Source organism: Balaenoptera musculus, chromosome 3 (assembly GCF_009873245.2).
Source record: "Balaenoptera musculus isolate JJ_BM4_2016_0621 chromosome 3, mBalMus1.pri.v3, whole genome shotgun sequence".
Lineage (NCBI taxonomy): Eukaryota > Metazoa > Chordata > Mammalia > Artiodactyla > Balaenopteridae > Balaenoptera > Balaenoptera musculus.
This window is the reverse complement of record NC_045787.1, coordinates 108,502,716-108,520,132: the sequence shown is the minus strand read 5'-3', so window position 1 is coordinate 108,520,132 and position 17,417 is coordinate 108,502,716. Positions and strand designations below refer to the sequence as shown.

At 48.0% G+C, this 17,417-nt stretch overlaps 1 protein-coding gene across 4 annotated transcripts in view; it reads left to right on the top strand.

Annotated features, from left to right (window-relative positions):
• Positions 1-17,417, top strand: part of ACSL6 (acyl-CoA synthetase long chain family member 6) — a 71,458-nt gene that overhangs the window by 20,495 nt on the left and 33,546 nt on the right. For all 4 annotated transcript variants that reach the window (XM_036846770.1, XM_036846771.1, XM_036846772.1 and 1 more), the window contains 7 exons: positions 1,184-1,298; positions 1,993-2,057; positions 2,329-2,430; positions 2,933-3,032; positions 3,618-3,796; positions 4,819-4,851; positions 6,200-6,251. In XM_036846770.1, the coding sequence (XP_036702665.1) occupies positions 1,184-1,298; positions 1,993-2,057; positions 2,329-2,430; positions 2,933-3,032; positions 3,618-3,796; positions 4,819-4,851; positions 6,200-6,251 (646 nt within the window). The remainder of the gene's footprint in view (positions 1-1,183; positions 1,299-1,992; positions 2,058-2,328; positions 2,431-2,932; positions 3,033-3,617; positions 3,797-4,818; positions 4,852-6,199; positions 6,252-17,417) is intronic.

Below are 17,417 nucleotides of genomic sequence, written 5' to 3'. Positions count from 1 at the left end.
GGCCCAGGGCTCGAACCCGTGTCCCCTGCATTAGCAGGCAGATTCTTAACCACTGCGCCATCAGGGAAGCCCCCTCTTTGTATCCTTCAAAACCCAGCTCAGCGGCCACCCTCTGACATACCTGCCCACTGAGCCCCTTCTGTCCCTGGCACACAGTCTCTTGCTGTCTCATTTCTGTCCGCCTGGGTGCTAACCAGGTCTGAGTGTATCTGTCCCCAGATTCCCACACAGGTCCTGCATGGGCCTGGTGCTCAGGAAGCACTGGCCAAACAGAACTTTCCACTGCAGAACAGCTGAGTGCTGCCTGTGGTTTTGAGTTTGGCTGTTGGCTCTGTGGCTGTCACATTTTTCCTCAGACCTGATGTTCCAAGAGGTAGTGGACCATGGGCCAGCCCAGTGCAGCCCAAATAGTGCTCAGAGAAGAGGTGGAGCCGTGATACTGGAGAGTTCTGGGTTTCGGGAGCCTGAGGAGGGGTGGCATGTGGAAGGGAAAGAGGCAGGAGAAGCCCAGCTCCTTTCCCCTGCCCCCAGCACAGATGGTGTTTGCTACAGTCCCACTCTGGATCCATACCACCGAGGGCCTGGGCGTCTACTATGCCATTCCCTCCACTGCCTTCTAGGCCTCTTTTCCCAGCGAGTCCTCAAACTCATCACACTGTTATGTGAATGATGGATGGCAGCCTTCTTAGCTAAAGACGGCTCCCAAATGATTCTTAACCTATGTGCATAGCAGCAACACCTTGGCAGGTTGGTCCTGATGCAAGGGGCAGCCTGACTCTAGCCAGTACTCCCCATTCTGCTGTATGAGTGAACCACGGGTGTGTATGAACAGTAACTGAAGATTCTGGGCATTTAGTGTATGCTGCCTGGTGTGTGGGTGCTGTGTGTGTGTATGTGTGTGGGAGACCAGTGTACTGGGCCCCTGGGCATGAGCCACCTGTGTTTGAGTGTGGATGCATACAGGTCCAGTGTGTACAAGCCACGTGTACATGAATGTGTGTAGAGTTTGTGTGTGTACAGCCCAGGTGTGTGTAGGCCATGTGTGTGAGTGCACACAGAGTGTGTCCCAGCTCCAACTATGTGGCCCGGGTGTGTATCCAAGCCAGGTGCATGCTGGTGCCCTCTCCTGATACCCCTGCCTGCCTGCGTCAGCCAGCTTCTCTGGCCTGTGCTTGGCTCATAGGATAGTGGTGGGGCCCGGCGATCCGTGATAGGGGATGGCCCTCAACTGCTCACCCACTACTATGACGATGCCAGGACCATGTACGAGGTGTTCCGCCGCGGACTTAGCATCTCAGGTGAGAGGGGCCATGGGGGTGTGGAAGGGCTGTGGCAGGGGTTGAGCAGGTGCAAGGGTGTGGGTGAGCAAGCATGGTTCCAGGGGTATGGCAGGTGAGTCACGCCCAGGTCCAGAGGAGAGAAGCCATTCTTGGCCCTCCTGCCACCCAGTCAGACGAGTAGCTGCATTATGAGGCCAAAGGGCTGACCTCAGCTTTATTACGGCCCTGAGAACTGCTGACCTTAAGCTGTCTCTTTGCTCATATTCTATATCTCCTATTGGCAGCCCCTCGTGAGCCTTGAACTCGCAGGCTGCTAGCTGGCATGGTTCTGAACCTGAGCCTCCGAGATGTCTGGGTGACCCATGGCGTGGGGTGAAGGGAGTTGTCACAGAGAGGCAAACTGCCACCTCTGCCCAGTGGCCCCCAGGTCTCCATGTCCTCTTGGGGCTGCATCACACAGGTCATTGTGGAAACTAGCGCTGTGTCAGTTCCCATTCCTGGGCCTTCCTGATCTCCCTGGGGAGATGCCATGCTTGTGTACTTTAGGCCTTCTTGGACTTCAGCAGTTTAGACAGGCAGCTGGGGAGCAGTTCACTTGGCCCGTGGACCACCTCCCAGGATGGGATATTCATCCAGGTGTCTGATGGGCAGGTTCAGTGGCTCCCACACCCTGCCCTCCTCCCTGGCACAAGGCCTGCTTATCTCTGTGTAGGGAATGGACCCTGTCTTGGCTTCAGGAATCCCAAGCAGCCTTATCAGTGGCTGTCCTACCAGGAGGTGAGTAATAGAAGACAGGCCCCACCCTGTCTACCCACACAGACCTGGCACTTGGGAGGGGCTTGTGGGCATCCCGGAGGCTCTCAGAGGGTCATTTTTTTTCCTTGCCTGGACTGTCTGCCAAACTCCTGGCAGCAACCTCTCAGGACTTCCAGCATCACTGGGTAGGGAGTTGGGGAGCTCCCTCAGACCACAGAAATCCCACCTGGGGATCTCCCTTCCCTGCTGAAGAGTCCTTGCTTTCCCATTACTGCCCCATGTTTGTGTGCAGGTGGCCGACAGGGCTGAATTTCTAGGGTCTGGACTTCTCCAGCACAATTGTAAACCATGTACAGATCAGTTTATCGGCGTTTTTGCACAAAATCGACCAGAGGTGAGCACCTCCCTTAACTGGTTTTAGAGGCATCAGTGGAACACAAGCTTGGGTACCATAGAACAGCCCTGCTCCCGCTGTCTGTAGGGCCTGGGACAAGAGGAAAACTGGAGATCCTTGGTCCATGCCATCCCCCACTCCCTTGGCTCTGTCCCTCATCAGGGGTGGACATTCCAGCCAAGTTCCATCTACACCCTACCTAGCTGTCCAAACAGTGGCTCCCTGAGCCATGGGGGAAGAAGGACCTGGGGAAGAAGGCCATGCAAACCCCGGAGGTGGGCCTGGGGTTATTTGGAGTCCCGTAATTCCCTGGGGCAAACAGGTCTAGAAGACCGTTGGGGGAGCAGGCTCAACGGGTCAGCTTTATGGATCCCTTGCCTTGTGCGGAGGGCTCTCGGCACAGGACCCCGATCAGGGAGCCCTGTGCCTAAGGCCTGAGGGCAGTGCAGCCCTGCTGTCTGCTCTGTGCTCCCCCTTCCCCCCAACCTGTGTGTCTCCACAGTGGATCATTGCGGAGCTTGCCTGCTACACATACTCTATGGTGGTGATCCCGCTCTATGACACCCTGGGCCCGGGGGCAATCCGCTACATCATTGACACAGGTGAGCCCAGCTGCCCCCTCCTGCCCCTGGCAGCCAGCCCCACCTCCTCCTCCCAGCCCTTTTCAGCTTATGCTGATTGTTTGACACTAATAGGTACTTTGCTTCCGCTCTCAGAGAACGCTGGGGGCTTCCACTTTGGCCCTTGAGTTGGCTTCCTGAGTCCAGCTGTCCCCAGTTGGACTTCACCCAAAGGCTCCTTCCACAGGATAGGGCTGCCAAGAAGGAGCCTCTGTACCAGCCTCCACGTAGGCTGCCAACCCTCTGAGTTCACTTCAGCTTGAGGAAGATGCTGGGGGGTGGTGAATATCTCAAGCAGACCAGGGACGATGGGGGCTGAGCCTGAAGAAAAGGAATGCTTGGAATCTACCCCAGGAGATTCCCTGGTCTTCTGCCCTTGGCTCCATCCAGGCTCTGTGCACTTTCCTCTGGACACAATACATGTCCCACATGGCCTGTCGTACGTATTTATTTACACACAAGCTTATCATGTGGCACACGCAGCCCATGGTTCCACTGCCTGGCATGTGCTGCCCACGGTCACAGCCTGTGCCCGCACAGCCTGACTCTCCTTGGTGGTCCCTGCAGCCGACATCAGCACTGTGATCGTGGATAAACCTCAGAAAGCCGTGGTTCTGCTGGAGCATGTGGAGAGGAAGGAGACACCGGGGCTCAAGCTGATCATCCTCATGGAACCATTCGAGGAAGCTTTGAAAGACAGAGGGCAAGACTGCGGGGTGGTCATTAAGTCCATGCAGGCTGTGGAGGTGAGGGTCTGCTTCTGGGCTGTTTCCTGGCCACAGCTGGTTAGCCACTGAGCCCGAGCTGCCGGTTATCTGCCCGTCTTATGCCCTAGGATGTATGTCTTGGGCCATCAGGGTGTGTCAGGGTTCAAAGAGGGCAGGCTTCACAAGGGCTGGTGGTGGGTAGTGGGGTTGGTACCCACAGGCATCCTCTTCGAGATGGGCTCAGGTATTTGGCACAGTTAGTGACTCGGGCACCAACAGGTAGATGGTGGTGCCAGCCTGCCCCAGAGCTACCCCCACAGCCTCCGGAGCCTCCTCATTTCCAGCTAACAGCCAGCCTGTCTGAGCCTGAGGACTGTAGTAAACTTGAGGTCCAGAAGTCTTGGAGAGGTTCTTGCGGTTGTGTCCCAGACCCCCAGCAGCCAGCAGAACCAATTTTCCTTTGCATGGCCTCCCCAGAGACATTAGGCTGGTGGCAGCTTATGGCCTGCTGGAGTGACCCAGGACATCCTCCGGGGCCTCAGGCCTTTTGCTCAGTAGCAGCTGACCCCCACTGTGCCTTCCTGGATCTAGGCCTGTGGGCCCTCCATTTCTCCTCCTGTCTTCCTGTCTGCTCTTAAATGTACCCACAAAGCCATGGAGGGCCTGTGCCCCTCCATGGCTTTAGGGGCCACACCTAAGCTGGCAGCCCCCATCTGCCCCTCCAGCCCTGACCACTTAGTTGCCAGCCCGGGCCACCTAGCCACTGTGTCTTGAGCATGCGTCTAGACGTACCGTGGGCCCCTCAGGCTGTCTCCCCCTTGTGCATGTGCACAGTGCTTAGCCTCTTCCTAGGCCCCAGGCCGCTGTCTGTGATGTGTGGGTGGCCAAGGCCTGGATGTGTATCTGAGGAGAGACCGCTGAGGTGGTGTCTCTGCGCGGGCCACGTCTGGGCAGGGAGTCTGGGACTCTGGGCTTGGCGCGGGAACGAGGCATACTGTGCTGAGTTTATTTTGATTGATTAGAACTTTCGAGCATTTAAAAACAGTGTTTTCCTCTTCCAGGACTGTGGTCAGCGGAATCACCACGTTCCTGTGGTAAGCTCATCTGCCAGCAGGTTTTGACTGAGCACTGTGGTGTCCAGGGCACGTCCTCACAGACTCCCTCGCTGTGCACAAGGCTTGGTAGAGGGGCCAGAGTAGCAGCTCCGTGTTAATAAGCAACTCAGGAAATGTCCCCTTGGGGCACCCAGGACGACCTGGAACGGGAGGCAGACATTTGGGAGGGAGAAAAAAGGGGCAGCCAACCCTGGACACCCTTGGGTCTCCAGTAACTTTTTCTTTGGGAGGTCTTATGTTTTCCCTTTCGATGTAGCAATCTCTCCAGAGGATGGGATGGACAGGAGCAGCAACAGACTCGGAAGTGGACCCCTTGTGGCGTCTGCTGTCTTTGTGCATCTTTGCTCTCTGAACTTTTCTGTGTGTCGTCCCCGAGTGATCCTCCCTGGGCTCGGGTCACCAGGGAGGGTCACAGCCCCTGGGAGGGCCTTGTAGGGGCTGTGAGCTTTCTAACCAGGCCTCTCGCCTCCAGCTCCCTCTGCAGCTCAGCTCTTCCCGCTCCCTTCACCAGCCTGTGAGCTTTCGCACACAGAGGCCTCAGCAGGTCAATCCCTGCTTCCCAGGGCCCTTCACCATGAGGAGCCCCTGGTGTGTCCCCACCTCCACACACTGTGCCCCAGCCTTAGAGAGCTGCTCTCTGGCCCCGCAGCATGCCGTCTCTTGTGCCTCTGACAGTGCCCAGGCTGGTTCCTCTCCCAGAATGCCCACCGTCACTTCATCTGGAGAGATCTTGCTTGTCCTTCAGTCTCAACTCATGTCACATCCTCCGGGAAGCCATCCTCTACATGCAAGTGGTCATGGTGGGCTCCTCCTGGTGACCCCAGGACTATGTGCCCAGTGCCAGGGCAAGGGCCTGATGCAGAGCAGTCTTAGTGACAGAGTGGGCAGCTCAGTTCTTGGGTTACATTTTCTGTTCCCAAGCCTCAACCCAGACACTTGGGAGAAAGTGGGAAGGAAGGAGGAAGTGGGTCACAGTCCCTAGAACGGTGAGATCTTTGACAGAGGCCTAGGTATGGCCACTGCAACCCAATCCCATCAGAATTTAGCTCAGACTCGAGTAGGCGAGGCAGCAGGAGCAGGTGTGAGGTTGGTGGGGCAGATCGACGTCCATGTCCGGTTAGGTTTCCGTGGTTTTTCTTTCTCTTTCCTGGGGACTTGCCTGCTCACCTTTCCAGTGACAGCATGCAGGGCCATGCACATGTGCCGACACATGCCGGCACCCTCACGCAGTGCACACGTGGGGGTGTGCACAGAGGGGCTGGCTGGGGAGGGGCCCAGGCTGGGCACACTGGGTCTCTTTAACACACTCCTCTTCTCACCTCTGCAGCCCCCGAAACCCAGTGACCTCTCCATTGTGTGTTTCACAAGCGGCACGACAGGTAAGCAGAGGCTCCTAGCCCACCAGCCAGGGCCACCTGCTCCCTTCCCTGGCAGCTTTGGCAGGGTGACTGAGACATCTCCGGCGCCCTCTGTGGGATGGGCTGAGCCTTGTCCTGTGCCTGGCTCCAGATGCTGGGTCCTTCCTGCTGCTCCCAGTGGCCAACGCGAGGCAGCATGGGGCGGCTGGATGTGAATGGACGGTGTGGACTGGGGGTGTCTAGGGGCGGTGGGTGCTACAGACTTCCTGGAGCTGGGGCCAGAGGTGGGCTGGGCAGCTGGGTCATGTCATTACTCTGAGGAGGGGCTCTCGCTCCTCTGCTTTCCTGCCCCTGCCTGGACTTTGTGTCAGGGACTGGGGAGGGAGTGTGGGATTTGGTGTCTGAGAGCCTGGTTTTGAGTCCCACCTCCACCACTTGCTGGGGGGCCATGAGCCGGTCCCTTAACCTCCCTGCCACCACTGTCCCTAGTTTCTTTCTTTCTTTCTTTCTTTCTTTTAATATTTATTTATTTGACTGTGCTGGATCTTAGTTGCAGCACACGAGGGATCTTTAGTTGCAGCATGAGGGATCTAGTTCCCTGACCAGGGATAGAACCCGGGCCCCCTGCATTGGGAGCACGGAGTCTTAACTGCTGGACCACCAGGGAAGTCCCTGTCCCCAATTTCTTACCTGGGTGGTTAAAGGTGCCAAGTTGGAGGTGGGAAAGTGTGTGAAAGGGCAGTGCAGATGATCTGGGGCAAGATCATCTGCACAGATGATCTATGCCGTGGGCAAGGCTGTCAGGGAGAGGAAATGACGCAGTCCATGCCCGGTGCTGACAGAGGAACACGTGCATCAGTGTCAGTGCGAACAGCCAAGGAAAGCTTCCTGGGGGAGGCAGAACGCACCTGAGGACCATGGTTACAGGCACAGTACTTTGCAGCCTGCAGTGGCCCGTCCACCCTATCACTGTGTCACTGGGACCTCAGCACGACCTGTGAGGCAGGCGGGATGGGGACTGTCCAAGGGGGCACCAGCAGCAATTGGAGGCAGAGGGCTCGTGCCCTAGTCTCCCATTTCACAGCCCAGTGCTCTCCCCACTGCTGCCTCTCCATCTCATCTTATGACTCGGGAAGTCACTTGCCCTTGGCCTGAAGGGGCAAGAAGGTTCCAGCCTCTTTTCCAGACCTAGGGCTGGACTACCTTGATGATAGCTCTTGATGGGCAGTGACCTGGGGCTCCCCACGCCTTCCACAGATGGAGCCTCCAAAGCGGTTGGCAGATCCTTGACCAGCCCCGCGGGCAGGATAATCCTTGTGGGTAGATCACGATAAACATGACGTTATTGAATCAAAGTGGGTTTTTGCCATTAACTCAAGTGGGTCTGAGAATTATTTCCACCTGACTGCTAAACCCTGTCAGAAGAGAAATAACACAGCCTTTGCTCTCCAGGAGCTGACATCCAGAGCCAGCCCAGGATTCAAAAATGCCCTTCAGGTTTATGTTGCTTTTTGTCAGGAGTTTCACAATGTGAAATTTTGGTGACGTGTCCCTCCACCCTGGGTTTGGGGGCAGGTCACTACTGTGGCCTTTCGCTTTGGACCCTTGCTGTTCAAGAGTGCCCCCTGGGTTTTAACTGAGTCAGTTAGTCACAGCTGCTGCCCCTGTATCTGGAAAAGAACTTGATGATGCAGAAATGTGTTGTTGCCCAGCTGCAGAGGGCAGGCCTCATGTCCAGTGCTTTTTCAGACCATGGAGTCGCAATTGGAAGCTGAGCCATCCTTCCCAGGCTCTATATGGTGGAAGCAGAATGTAGGGAGGCTAGAAAACAGGTTGTGATTTGGTGCCCACACCTCCCACTCCAGAGGTGTGGCTGGTGCCAGGGCAGAGCTGGGGGAGTGAGCAGGCCTCTTCCCTGATGTTACCCTGCCTGGCTACACGTGTGGATTTCCTTGGCATTAGCCTAAGCCTGTGCTGTGCCTCTGGTAGCCATCCTCTTGTCCAGCACATCACAGCTGCGGATACAGCTTCCCTTCCATGATAAGTGTCCTGGCCTCAGCTTCATCAAGAGCCACATCGTTCTTTCAATGAGGAAAGGTGGAAAATATGATCTGAATCTGACATTTGAATCATGATTCTGGTGGAATCATTCTGGGAAGATTTTTCTCTTGATGTGTGATGGAAACATCTGTGGAAATTCCCAGAATAAGCCAGTGCTTTGGAGCCACTAGTCAGGCCAAGAAGGCCCTGGAGGAGGTGAGAGCTTGGGGTTTGTCTGTACTCAGGGATGGCTAATGGGTGGATGCGTGGTTGGTTGTTCGTTTCAGAATAACCATCAGCTGGACTGAAATCGAACTGCCCTCTGCAAATAAAAGATAATTTGTGGGTATAACATAGCCCAGTTTGGGGACTTGGGCCCCATGAATGATAGTTCAGATGTATCTTTTTTTTTTTTTTTTTTTTTTTGTGTGTGTGAAATGAATATTTTGATTTTATATTTTTCACATGCTGATTCTTTTTTTTTTTTTCACACACACACACTGTATTTGGATGACCACAACAAAAGCAACAATGATTGCAATTACCAAACATGAAACACACTCATACTATGTCATAATATTGACATTTAGTCCAGTAATCCTCCACTGTAACAGCTCCTTTACTTTGCAGTGAAAATTGATTTGTATATTCTTTGCCTCTGAGTCCTTGCGGGATTTTTTTTTTTTTTTTTTTTAATTCAGACAGAAAGTCACAAAAATTATACTCATCCTCATCAGTTCACTCAGTCCCATATAATTAATTTTTTTTTTCATCTTGATCTTTTTTTAGCACTTTTATGAGTTCATCAGTTTTTCATTAGAGTTCTGAAAATGCTTATTCATTCAGTTCAGCAGTACAGTCAGTTACCAGAAACCTGTACTTGTCAGAGTCTTTTCCATGAATTTCTTGAAGATGAAACCCTTTTATAGGAACATATTTGCAAAATCATCAGAGTACACCCAGAACTGTCTGTAAATGACAAAAGACTTAAAAATGACCACGGTTAAAGATTTGATGAAAGTTCATAATAATGCAGTTGACAAGAAAATTAGTTATTTCTGAGATATACATTTTAAAGTAATAACTAGGATTATGACTTATAACATTATACCAGAACATATAAGATTTTTAGAAATTTCATGTAATGTCTGAAACATTTATATTAACATATTTCCATACATATTTCCATACAAATACAAATATAAGATTTTTAGAAATTTCATGTAATGTCTGAAACATTTATATTAACATATTTCCATACATATTTCCATACAAATACAATATAAGATTTTTAGAAATTTCATGTAATGTCTGAAACATTTATATTAACATATTTCCATACAAATAACCCAATGAAAGTTTAGTATTAGTTGTTTTGTTTGTTTTTTTATACTGCAGGTTCTTATTAGGCATCAGTTTTATACACATCAGTGTATACATGTCAATCCCAATCGCCCAATTCAGCACACCACCATCCCCACCTCACCGCAGTTTTCCCCCCTTGGTGTCCATATGTCCATTCTCTACATCTGTGTCTCAACTTCTGCCCTGCAAACTGGCTCATCTGTACCATTTTTCTAGGTTCCGCATACATGCATTAATATACGATATTTGTTTTTCTCTTTCTGACTTACTTCACTCTGTATGACAGTCTCTAGATCCATCCACGTCTCAACAAATGACTCAATTTCGTTCCTTTTTATGGCTGAGTAATATTCCATTGTATATATGTACCACAACTTCTTTATCCATTCGTCTGTTGATGGGCATTTAGGTTGCTTCCATGACCTGGCTATTGTAAATAGTGCTGCAATGAACATTCGGGTGCATGTGTCTTTGAATTACGGTTTTCTCTGGGTATATGCCCAGTAGTGGGATTGCTGGGTCATATGGTAATTCTATTTTTAGTTTTTTAAGGAACCTCCATATTGTTCTCCATAGTGGCTGTATCAATTTACATTCCCACCAACAGTGCAAGAGGGTTCCCTTTTCTCCACACCCTCTCCAGCATTTGTTGTTTGTAGATTTTCTGATGATGCCCATTCTAACAGGAGTGAGGTGATACCTCATTGTAGTTTTGATTTGCATTTCTCTAATAATTAGTGATGTTGAGCATCTTTTCATGTGCTTCGTGGCCGTCTGTATGTCTTCTTTGGAGAAATGTCTATTTAGGTCTTCTGCCCATTTTTGGATTGGGGTGTTTGTTTCTTTGATATTGAGCTGAATGAGCTGTTTATATATTTTGGAGATTAATCCTTTGTCCGTTGATTCATTTGCAAATATTTTCTCCCATTCTGAGGGTTGTCTTTTCGTCTTGTTTATGGTTTCCTTTGCTGTGCAAAAGCTTTGAAGTTTCATTAGGTCCCACTTGTTTATTTTTGTTTTTATTTCCATTACGCTAGGAGGTGGATCAAAAAAGATCTTGCTGTGATTGATGTCAAAGAGTGTTCTTCCTATGTTTTCCTCTAAGAGTTTTATAGTGTCCAGTCTTATATTTAGGTCTCTAATCCATTTTGAGTTTATTTTTGTGTATGGTGTTAGGGAGTATTCTAATTTCATTCTTTTACATGTAGCTGTCCAGTTTTCCCAGCACCACTTATTGAAGAGACTGTCTTTTCTCCATTGTATATCTTTGCCTCCTTTGTCATAGATTAGTTGACCATAGGTGCGTGGGTTAATCTCTGGGCTTTCTATCTTGTTCCATTGATCTATGTTTCTGTTTTTGTGCCAGTACCATATTGTCTTGATTACTGTAGCTTTGTAGTATAGTCTGAAGTCAGGGAGTCTGATTCCTCCAGCTCCATTTTTTTCCCTCAAGACTGCTTTGGCTATTCGGGGTCTTTTGTGTCTCCATACAAATTTTAAGATGATTTGTTCTAGCTCCGTAAAAAATGCCATTGGTAATTTGATAGGGATTGCATTGAATCTGTAGATTGCTTTGGGTAGTATACTCATTTTCACAATGTTGATTCTTCCAATCCAAGAACATGGTATATCTCTCCATCTGTTGGTATCATCTTTAATTTCTTTCATCAGTGTCTTATAGTTTTCTGCATACAGGTCTTTTGTCTCCCTAGGTAGGTTTATTCCTAGGTATTTTATGCTTTTTGTTGCAATGCTAAATGGGAGTGTTTCCATAATTTCTCTTTCAGATTTTTCATCATTAGTGTATAGGAATGCAAGAGATTTCTGTGCATTAATTTTGTATCCTGCAACTTTACCATATTCATTAATTAGCTCTAGCAGTTTTCTGGTGGCAGTTTTAGGATTCTCTATGTATAGTATCATGTCATCCGCAAACAGTGACAGTTTTACTTCTTCTTTTCCAATTTGTATTCCTTTTATTTCTTTTTCTTCTCTGATTGCCGTGGCTAGGACTTCCAGAACTATGTTGAATAATAGTGGTGAGAGTGGACATCCTTGTCTCGTTCCTGATCTTAGAGGAAATGCTTTCAGTTTTTCACCATTGAGAATGATATTTGCTGTGGGTTTGTCATATATGGCCTTTATTATGTTGAGGTAGGTTCCCTCTATGCCCACTTTCTGGAGAGTTTTTATCAGAAATGGGTGTTGAATTTTGTCAAAAGCTTTTTCTGCATCTATTGAGATGATCATATGGTTTTTATTCTTCAATTTGTTAATATGGTGTATCACATTGATTGATTTGCGTATATTGAAGAATCCTTGCATCCCTGGGATAAATCCCACTTGATCGTGGTGTATGATCCTTTTAATGTGTTGCTGGATTCTGTTTGCTAGTATTTTGTTGAGGATTTTTGCATCTATATTCATCAGTGATATTGGTCTGTAATTTTCTTTTTCTGTAGTGTCTTTGTCTGGTTTTGGTATCAGGGTGATGGTGGCCTCATAGAATGAGTTTGGGAGTGTTCCTTCCTCTGCAATTTTTTGGAAGAGTCTGAGAAGGATGGGTGTTATCTCTTCTCTAAATGTTTGATAGAATTCACCTGTGAAGCCATCTGGTCCTGGACTTTTGTTTGTTGGAAGATTTTTAATCACAGTTTCAATTTCATTACTTGTGATTGGTCTGTTCATATTTTCTGTTTCTTCCTGGTTCAGTCTTGGAAGGTTATACCTTTCTAAGAATTTGTCCATTTCTTCCAGGTTGTCCATTTTATTGGCATAAAGTTGCTTGTAGTAGTCTCTTAGGATGCTTTGTATTTCTGCAGTGTCTGTTGTAACTTCTCCTTTTTCATTTCTGATTTTATTGATTTGAGTCCTCTCCCTCTTTTTCTTGATGAGTCTGGCTAATGGCTTATCAATTTTGTTTATCTTCTCAAAGAACCAACTTTTAGTTTTATTGATCTTTGCTATTGTTTTCTTTGTTTCTATTTCATTTATTTCTGCTCTGATCTTTATGATTTCTTTCCTTCTGCTAACTTTGGGTTTTGTTTGTTCTTCTTTATCTAGTTGCTTTAGGTGTAAGCTTAGATTGTTTACTTGTGATTTTTCTTGTTTCTTTAGGTAGGCTTGTATAGCTATAAACTTCCCTCTTAGAACCGCTTTTGCTGCATCCCATAGGTTTTGGGTCGTCGTGTTTTCATTGTCATTTGTCTCTAGGTATTTTTTTATTTCCTCTTTGATTTCTTCAGTGATCTCTTGGTTATTTAGTAACGTATTGTTTAGCCTCCATGTGTTTGTCCTTTTTACGTTTTTTTCCCTGTAATTCATTTCTAATCTCATAGCGTTGTGGTCAGAAAAGATGCTTGATATGATTTCAATTTTCTTAAATTTACTGAGGCTTGATTTGTGACCCAAGATGTGATCTATCCTGGAGAATGTTCCGTGCGCACTTGAGAAGAACGTGTAATCTGCTGTTTTTGGATGGAATGTCCTATATATATCAATTAAATCTATCTGGTCTATTGTGTCATTTAAAGCTTCTGTTTCCTTATTTATTTTCATTTTGGATGATCTGTCCATTGGTGTAAGTGAGGTGTTAAAGTCCCCCACTATTATTGTGTTACTGTCAATTTCCTCTTTTATAGCTGTTAGCAGTTGCCTTATGTATTGAGGTGCTCCTATGTTGGGTGCATATATATTTATAATTGTTATATCTTCTTCTTGGATTGATCCCTGGATCATTATGTAGTGTCCTTCCTTGTCTCTTGTAACATTCTTTATTTTAAAGTCTATTTTATCTGATATGAGTATAGCTACTCCAGCTTTCTTTTGATTTCCATTTGCATGGAATATCTTTTTCCATCCCCTCACTTTCAGTCTGTATGTGTCCCTAGGTCTAAAGTGGGTCTCTTGTAGACAGCATATATATGGGTCTTGTTTTTGTATCCATTCAGCCAGTCTATGTCTTTTGGTTGGGGCATTTAATCCATTCACGTTTAAGGTAATTATCGATATGTATGTTCCTATGACCATTTTCTTAATTGTTTTGGGTTTGTTTTTGTAGGTCCTTTTCTTCTCTTGTGTTTCCCACTTAGAGAAGTTCCTTTAGCATTTGTTGTAGAGCTGGTTTGGTGGTGCTGAATTCTCTTAGCTTTTGCTTGTCTGCAAAGCTTTTGATTTCTCCATCAAATCTAAATGAGATCCTTGCCGGGTAGAGTAATCTTGGTTGTAGGTTCTTCCCTTTCATCACTGTAAGTATATCATGCCACTCCCTTCTGGCTTGTAGAGTTTCTGCTGAGAAATCAGCTGTTAACCTTATGGGAGTTCCCTTGTATGTTATTTGTCGTTTTTCCCTTGCTGCTTTCAATAATTTTTCTTTGTCTTTAATTTTTGCCACTTTGATTACTATGTGTCTCGGCGTGTTTCTCCTTGGGTTTATTCTGTATGGGACTCTCTGCGCTTCCTGGACTTGGGTGGCTATTTCCTTTCCCATGTTAGGGAAGTTTTCGACTATAATCTCTTCAAATATTTTCTCTGGTCCTTTCTCTCTCTCTTCTCCTTCTGGGACCCCTATAATGCGAATGTTGTTGCGTTTAATGTTGTCCCAGAGGTCTCTTAGGCTGTCTTCATTTCTTTTCATTCTTTTTTCTTTAGTCTGTTCCGCAGCAGTAAATTCCACCATTCTGTCTTCCAGGTCACTTATCCGTTCTTCTGCCTCAGTTATTCTGCTATTGATTCCTTCTAGTGTAGTTTTCATTTCAGTTATTGTATTGGTCATCTCTGTTTGTTTGTTCTTTAATTCTTCTAGGTCTTTGTTAATCATTTCTTGCATCTTCTCAATCTTTGCCTCCATTCTTATTCCGAGGTCCTGGATCATCTTCACTATCATTATTCTGAATTCTTTTTCTGGAAGGTTGCCTATCTCCACTTCATTTAGTTGTTTTTCTGGGGTTTTTTCTTGTTCCTTCATCTGGTACATAGCCCTCTGCCTTTTCATCTTCTCTATCTTTCTGTAACTGTGGTTTTTGGTCCACAGGCTGCAGGATTATAGTTTTTCTTGCTTCTGTTGTCTGCCCTCTGGTGGTTGAGGCTATCTAAGAGGCTTGATGGGAGGCTCTGGTGGTGGGTAGAGCTGACTGTTGCTGTGGCGGTCAGAGCTCAGTAAAACCTTAATCCACTTGACTGTTGATGGGTGGGGCTGGGTTCCCTCCCTGTTGGTTGTTTTGCCTGAGGCAACCCAACACTGGAGCCTACCCGTGCTCTTTGGTGGGGTTAATGGCAGACTCTGGGAGGGCTCACGCCAAGGAGAACTTCCCAGAACCTCTGCTGCCAGTGTCCTTATCCCCACGGTGAAACAGAGCCACCACTCGCCTCTGCAGGAGACCTCCCAACACCAGCAGGTAGGTCTGGTTCAGTCTCCCCCAGGGTCACTGCTCCTTCCCCTGGGTCCCGATGCACACATTACTTTGTGTGTGCCCTCCAAGAGTGGGGTCTCTGTTTCCCCCAGTCCTGTCAAAGTCCTGCAATCAATTCCCACTAGGCTTCAGTCTGATTCTCTAGGAATTCCTCCTCCCGTTGCCGGACCCCCAGGTTGGGAAGCCTGACGTGGGGCTCAGAACCTTCACTCCAGTGGGTGGACTTCTGTGGTATAAGTGTTCACCAGTCTGTGAGTCACCCACCCAGCAGTTATGGGATTTGATTTTACTCTGATTGCGCCCCTCCTACCGTCTCACTGTGGCTTCTCCTCTGTCCTTGGACGTGGGGTATCCTCCTTGGTGAAGTCCAGGGTCTTCCTGTCAATGATTGTCCAGCAGCCAGTTGTGATTCTGGTGCTCTCGCAAGAGGGAGTGAGAGCACGTCCTTCTACTCCGCCATCTTGGTTAATCCTCAGATGTATCTTTATGCGTTCATGTGCTACCTTCCCTTCCCAGAGAAGAAAATACAGTGGTCTTTTATTTTATTATTTATTTATTTATTTATTTATTTAATATATTTTTGGCTGCATTGGGTCTTAGTTGAGGCGTGCGGGATCTTTCGTTGTGGCGCGCAGTCTCCTCTTTAGTTGTGGCGTGTGGGTTTTCTCTTCTCTAGTTGTGGCGTGCAGGCTCCAGGGCACGTGGGCTCTGGAGTTTGCGGCACGGGGGCTCTAGTTGAGGCGCGCGAGCGAGCTCAGTAGTTGTGGCAAGTGGGCTTAGTTGCCCCACAGCATGTGGGATTGAACCCACATCCCCTGCATTGTAAGGCAGATTCTTTACCACTGGACCACCAGGGAGGTCCCTACAGTGGTCTTTTAAAACATATCCTTCTTAGTCTATGGGTTTTTAGCATTCTTTTTCTAATTTATGTAGATTCATTCATTCAGCTCATTTATTGAGCATCCACTATGCGTCAGACCTAGTGTTGGAGGCTGAGGACACAGGGATGGACAAGACACGGCCCTGCCCTCATGAGCACACAGCTCATGTCATGAGGCAGTTCACTGCCTCGAGGGTCTGCATCCCAGGGTGCATGGAGTGCTAGGCCACCAAGAGGTCAGGACAGCGGGACAGAAAGGATTCCAAATCTAAGCAGAGTCTTGAAGGATTGGCAGCTGGAGGAGAGGAGGAGGAAGGGCATTCTCAGCAGGGGGAACAGCATGTGCAGAGGACCAGCAGCAAGAAAGAAAATGTTTCTTTGAGGGAGTCAACTGAGGAAAAGAGACCTCTGGTTGCAGGGCCTGGGAACCCTGACAGGAGAGGAATGATGGGGGTACGAGTTCCAAGTAAAGGCTGAGCAGGAGCAGCCAGAGAGGCTAGAGGAGAATAGAACCTGTCAGCATTGTTGATGACTAAGCTGGATCCATAGGATGCTGCCACAAAAACACCTGCTGGTGCTCCTGGGACAGGGGAGGTTGGAAGCAGAAACTGATTATGGTGGACTGAGGAGTGGATGAGAGGTAAGGATGTCAACTCAGCAAGTGTGGACAATTCTTTCAAGAAGCTTGGCTGTGTTGCTAAAAGGCATGCTGCATAATGTTCCCAGCAACGCGATTTGAAAAGTCAAAGTCTGGAAACAACTCAAATGCCCCTTCAGCAATAGAATGGTATATCTACAAATAGAAAATTATATACCTTAATGCTGAGCGAAAGAAAAAAGGCACAAAATATTGAACGATTTCTTTTATATAAAATTACAAAACACGATAAAGGATTCTCTGGTTTTAGAAGTCAGGACCATGGTTGCCTTCCAGGATATTGGTGTCCTGGAATGCTGATGATGTTCTGTTTCTTGCTCTGGGTACTAGTTGCCCAGGTAAGTTCACTTTGAAAAAAAATCTGTTGAGCTGTATACTTATTTGGGCACTTTTCCATATGTATGTTATACTGTAAGAGAGAGTTTATTAAAAAAAAAAAAAGATTAGCTGTGAAGGGATGACAGAGAGCAAGACTGGCCGCCGGTGGAGGCCGTGGGGTTGCGGGAGGGTGGGGATTTTGTTGTTTTCCTGGAAATACCTGAAAGTGTTTCTCATAGTTTGAGAGAGAGCCACTGATGGAGAAAGGGAGGTGAAACTCAATGGAGCAAAGCCCGCAAAGCTTTGGTTTGGGTTGGGGGAGAGAGGAGGCTTCCAAGTACCATGAAGAGATGCCTACCTGGGAGAAGAAGGGAGGAAGAAAGGATTCTGGGAGGCCAGGAGGATGGGGGACCTCCTCTGTGGAGATGGAGTCAGGGTCCTGGCCTGAGGGTGAGAGGCCTCATGAATGGACCAGAGTCTCAGGGGGCGCCGTGTGACAGTTTCTGTGAGGAGCG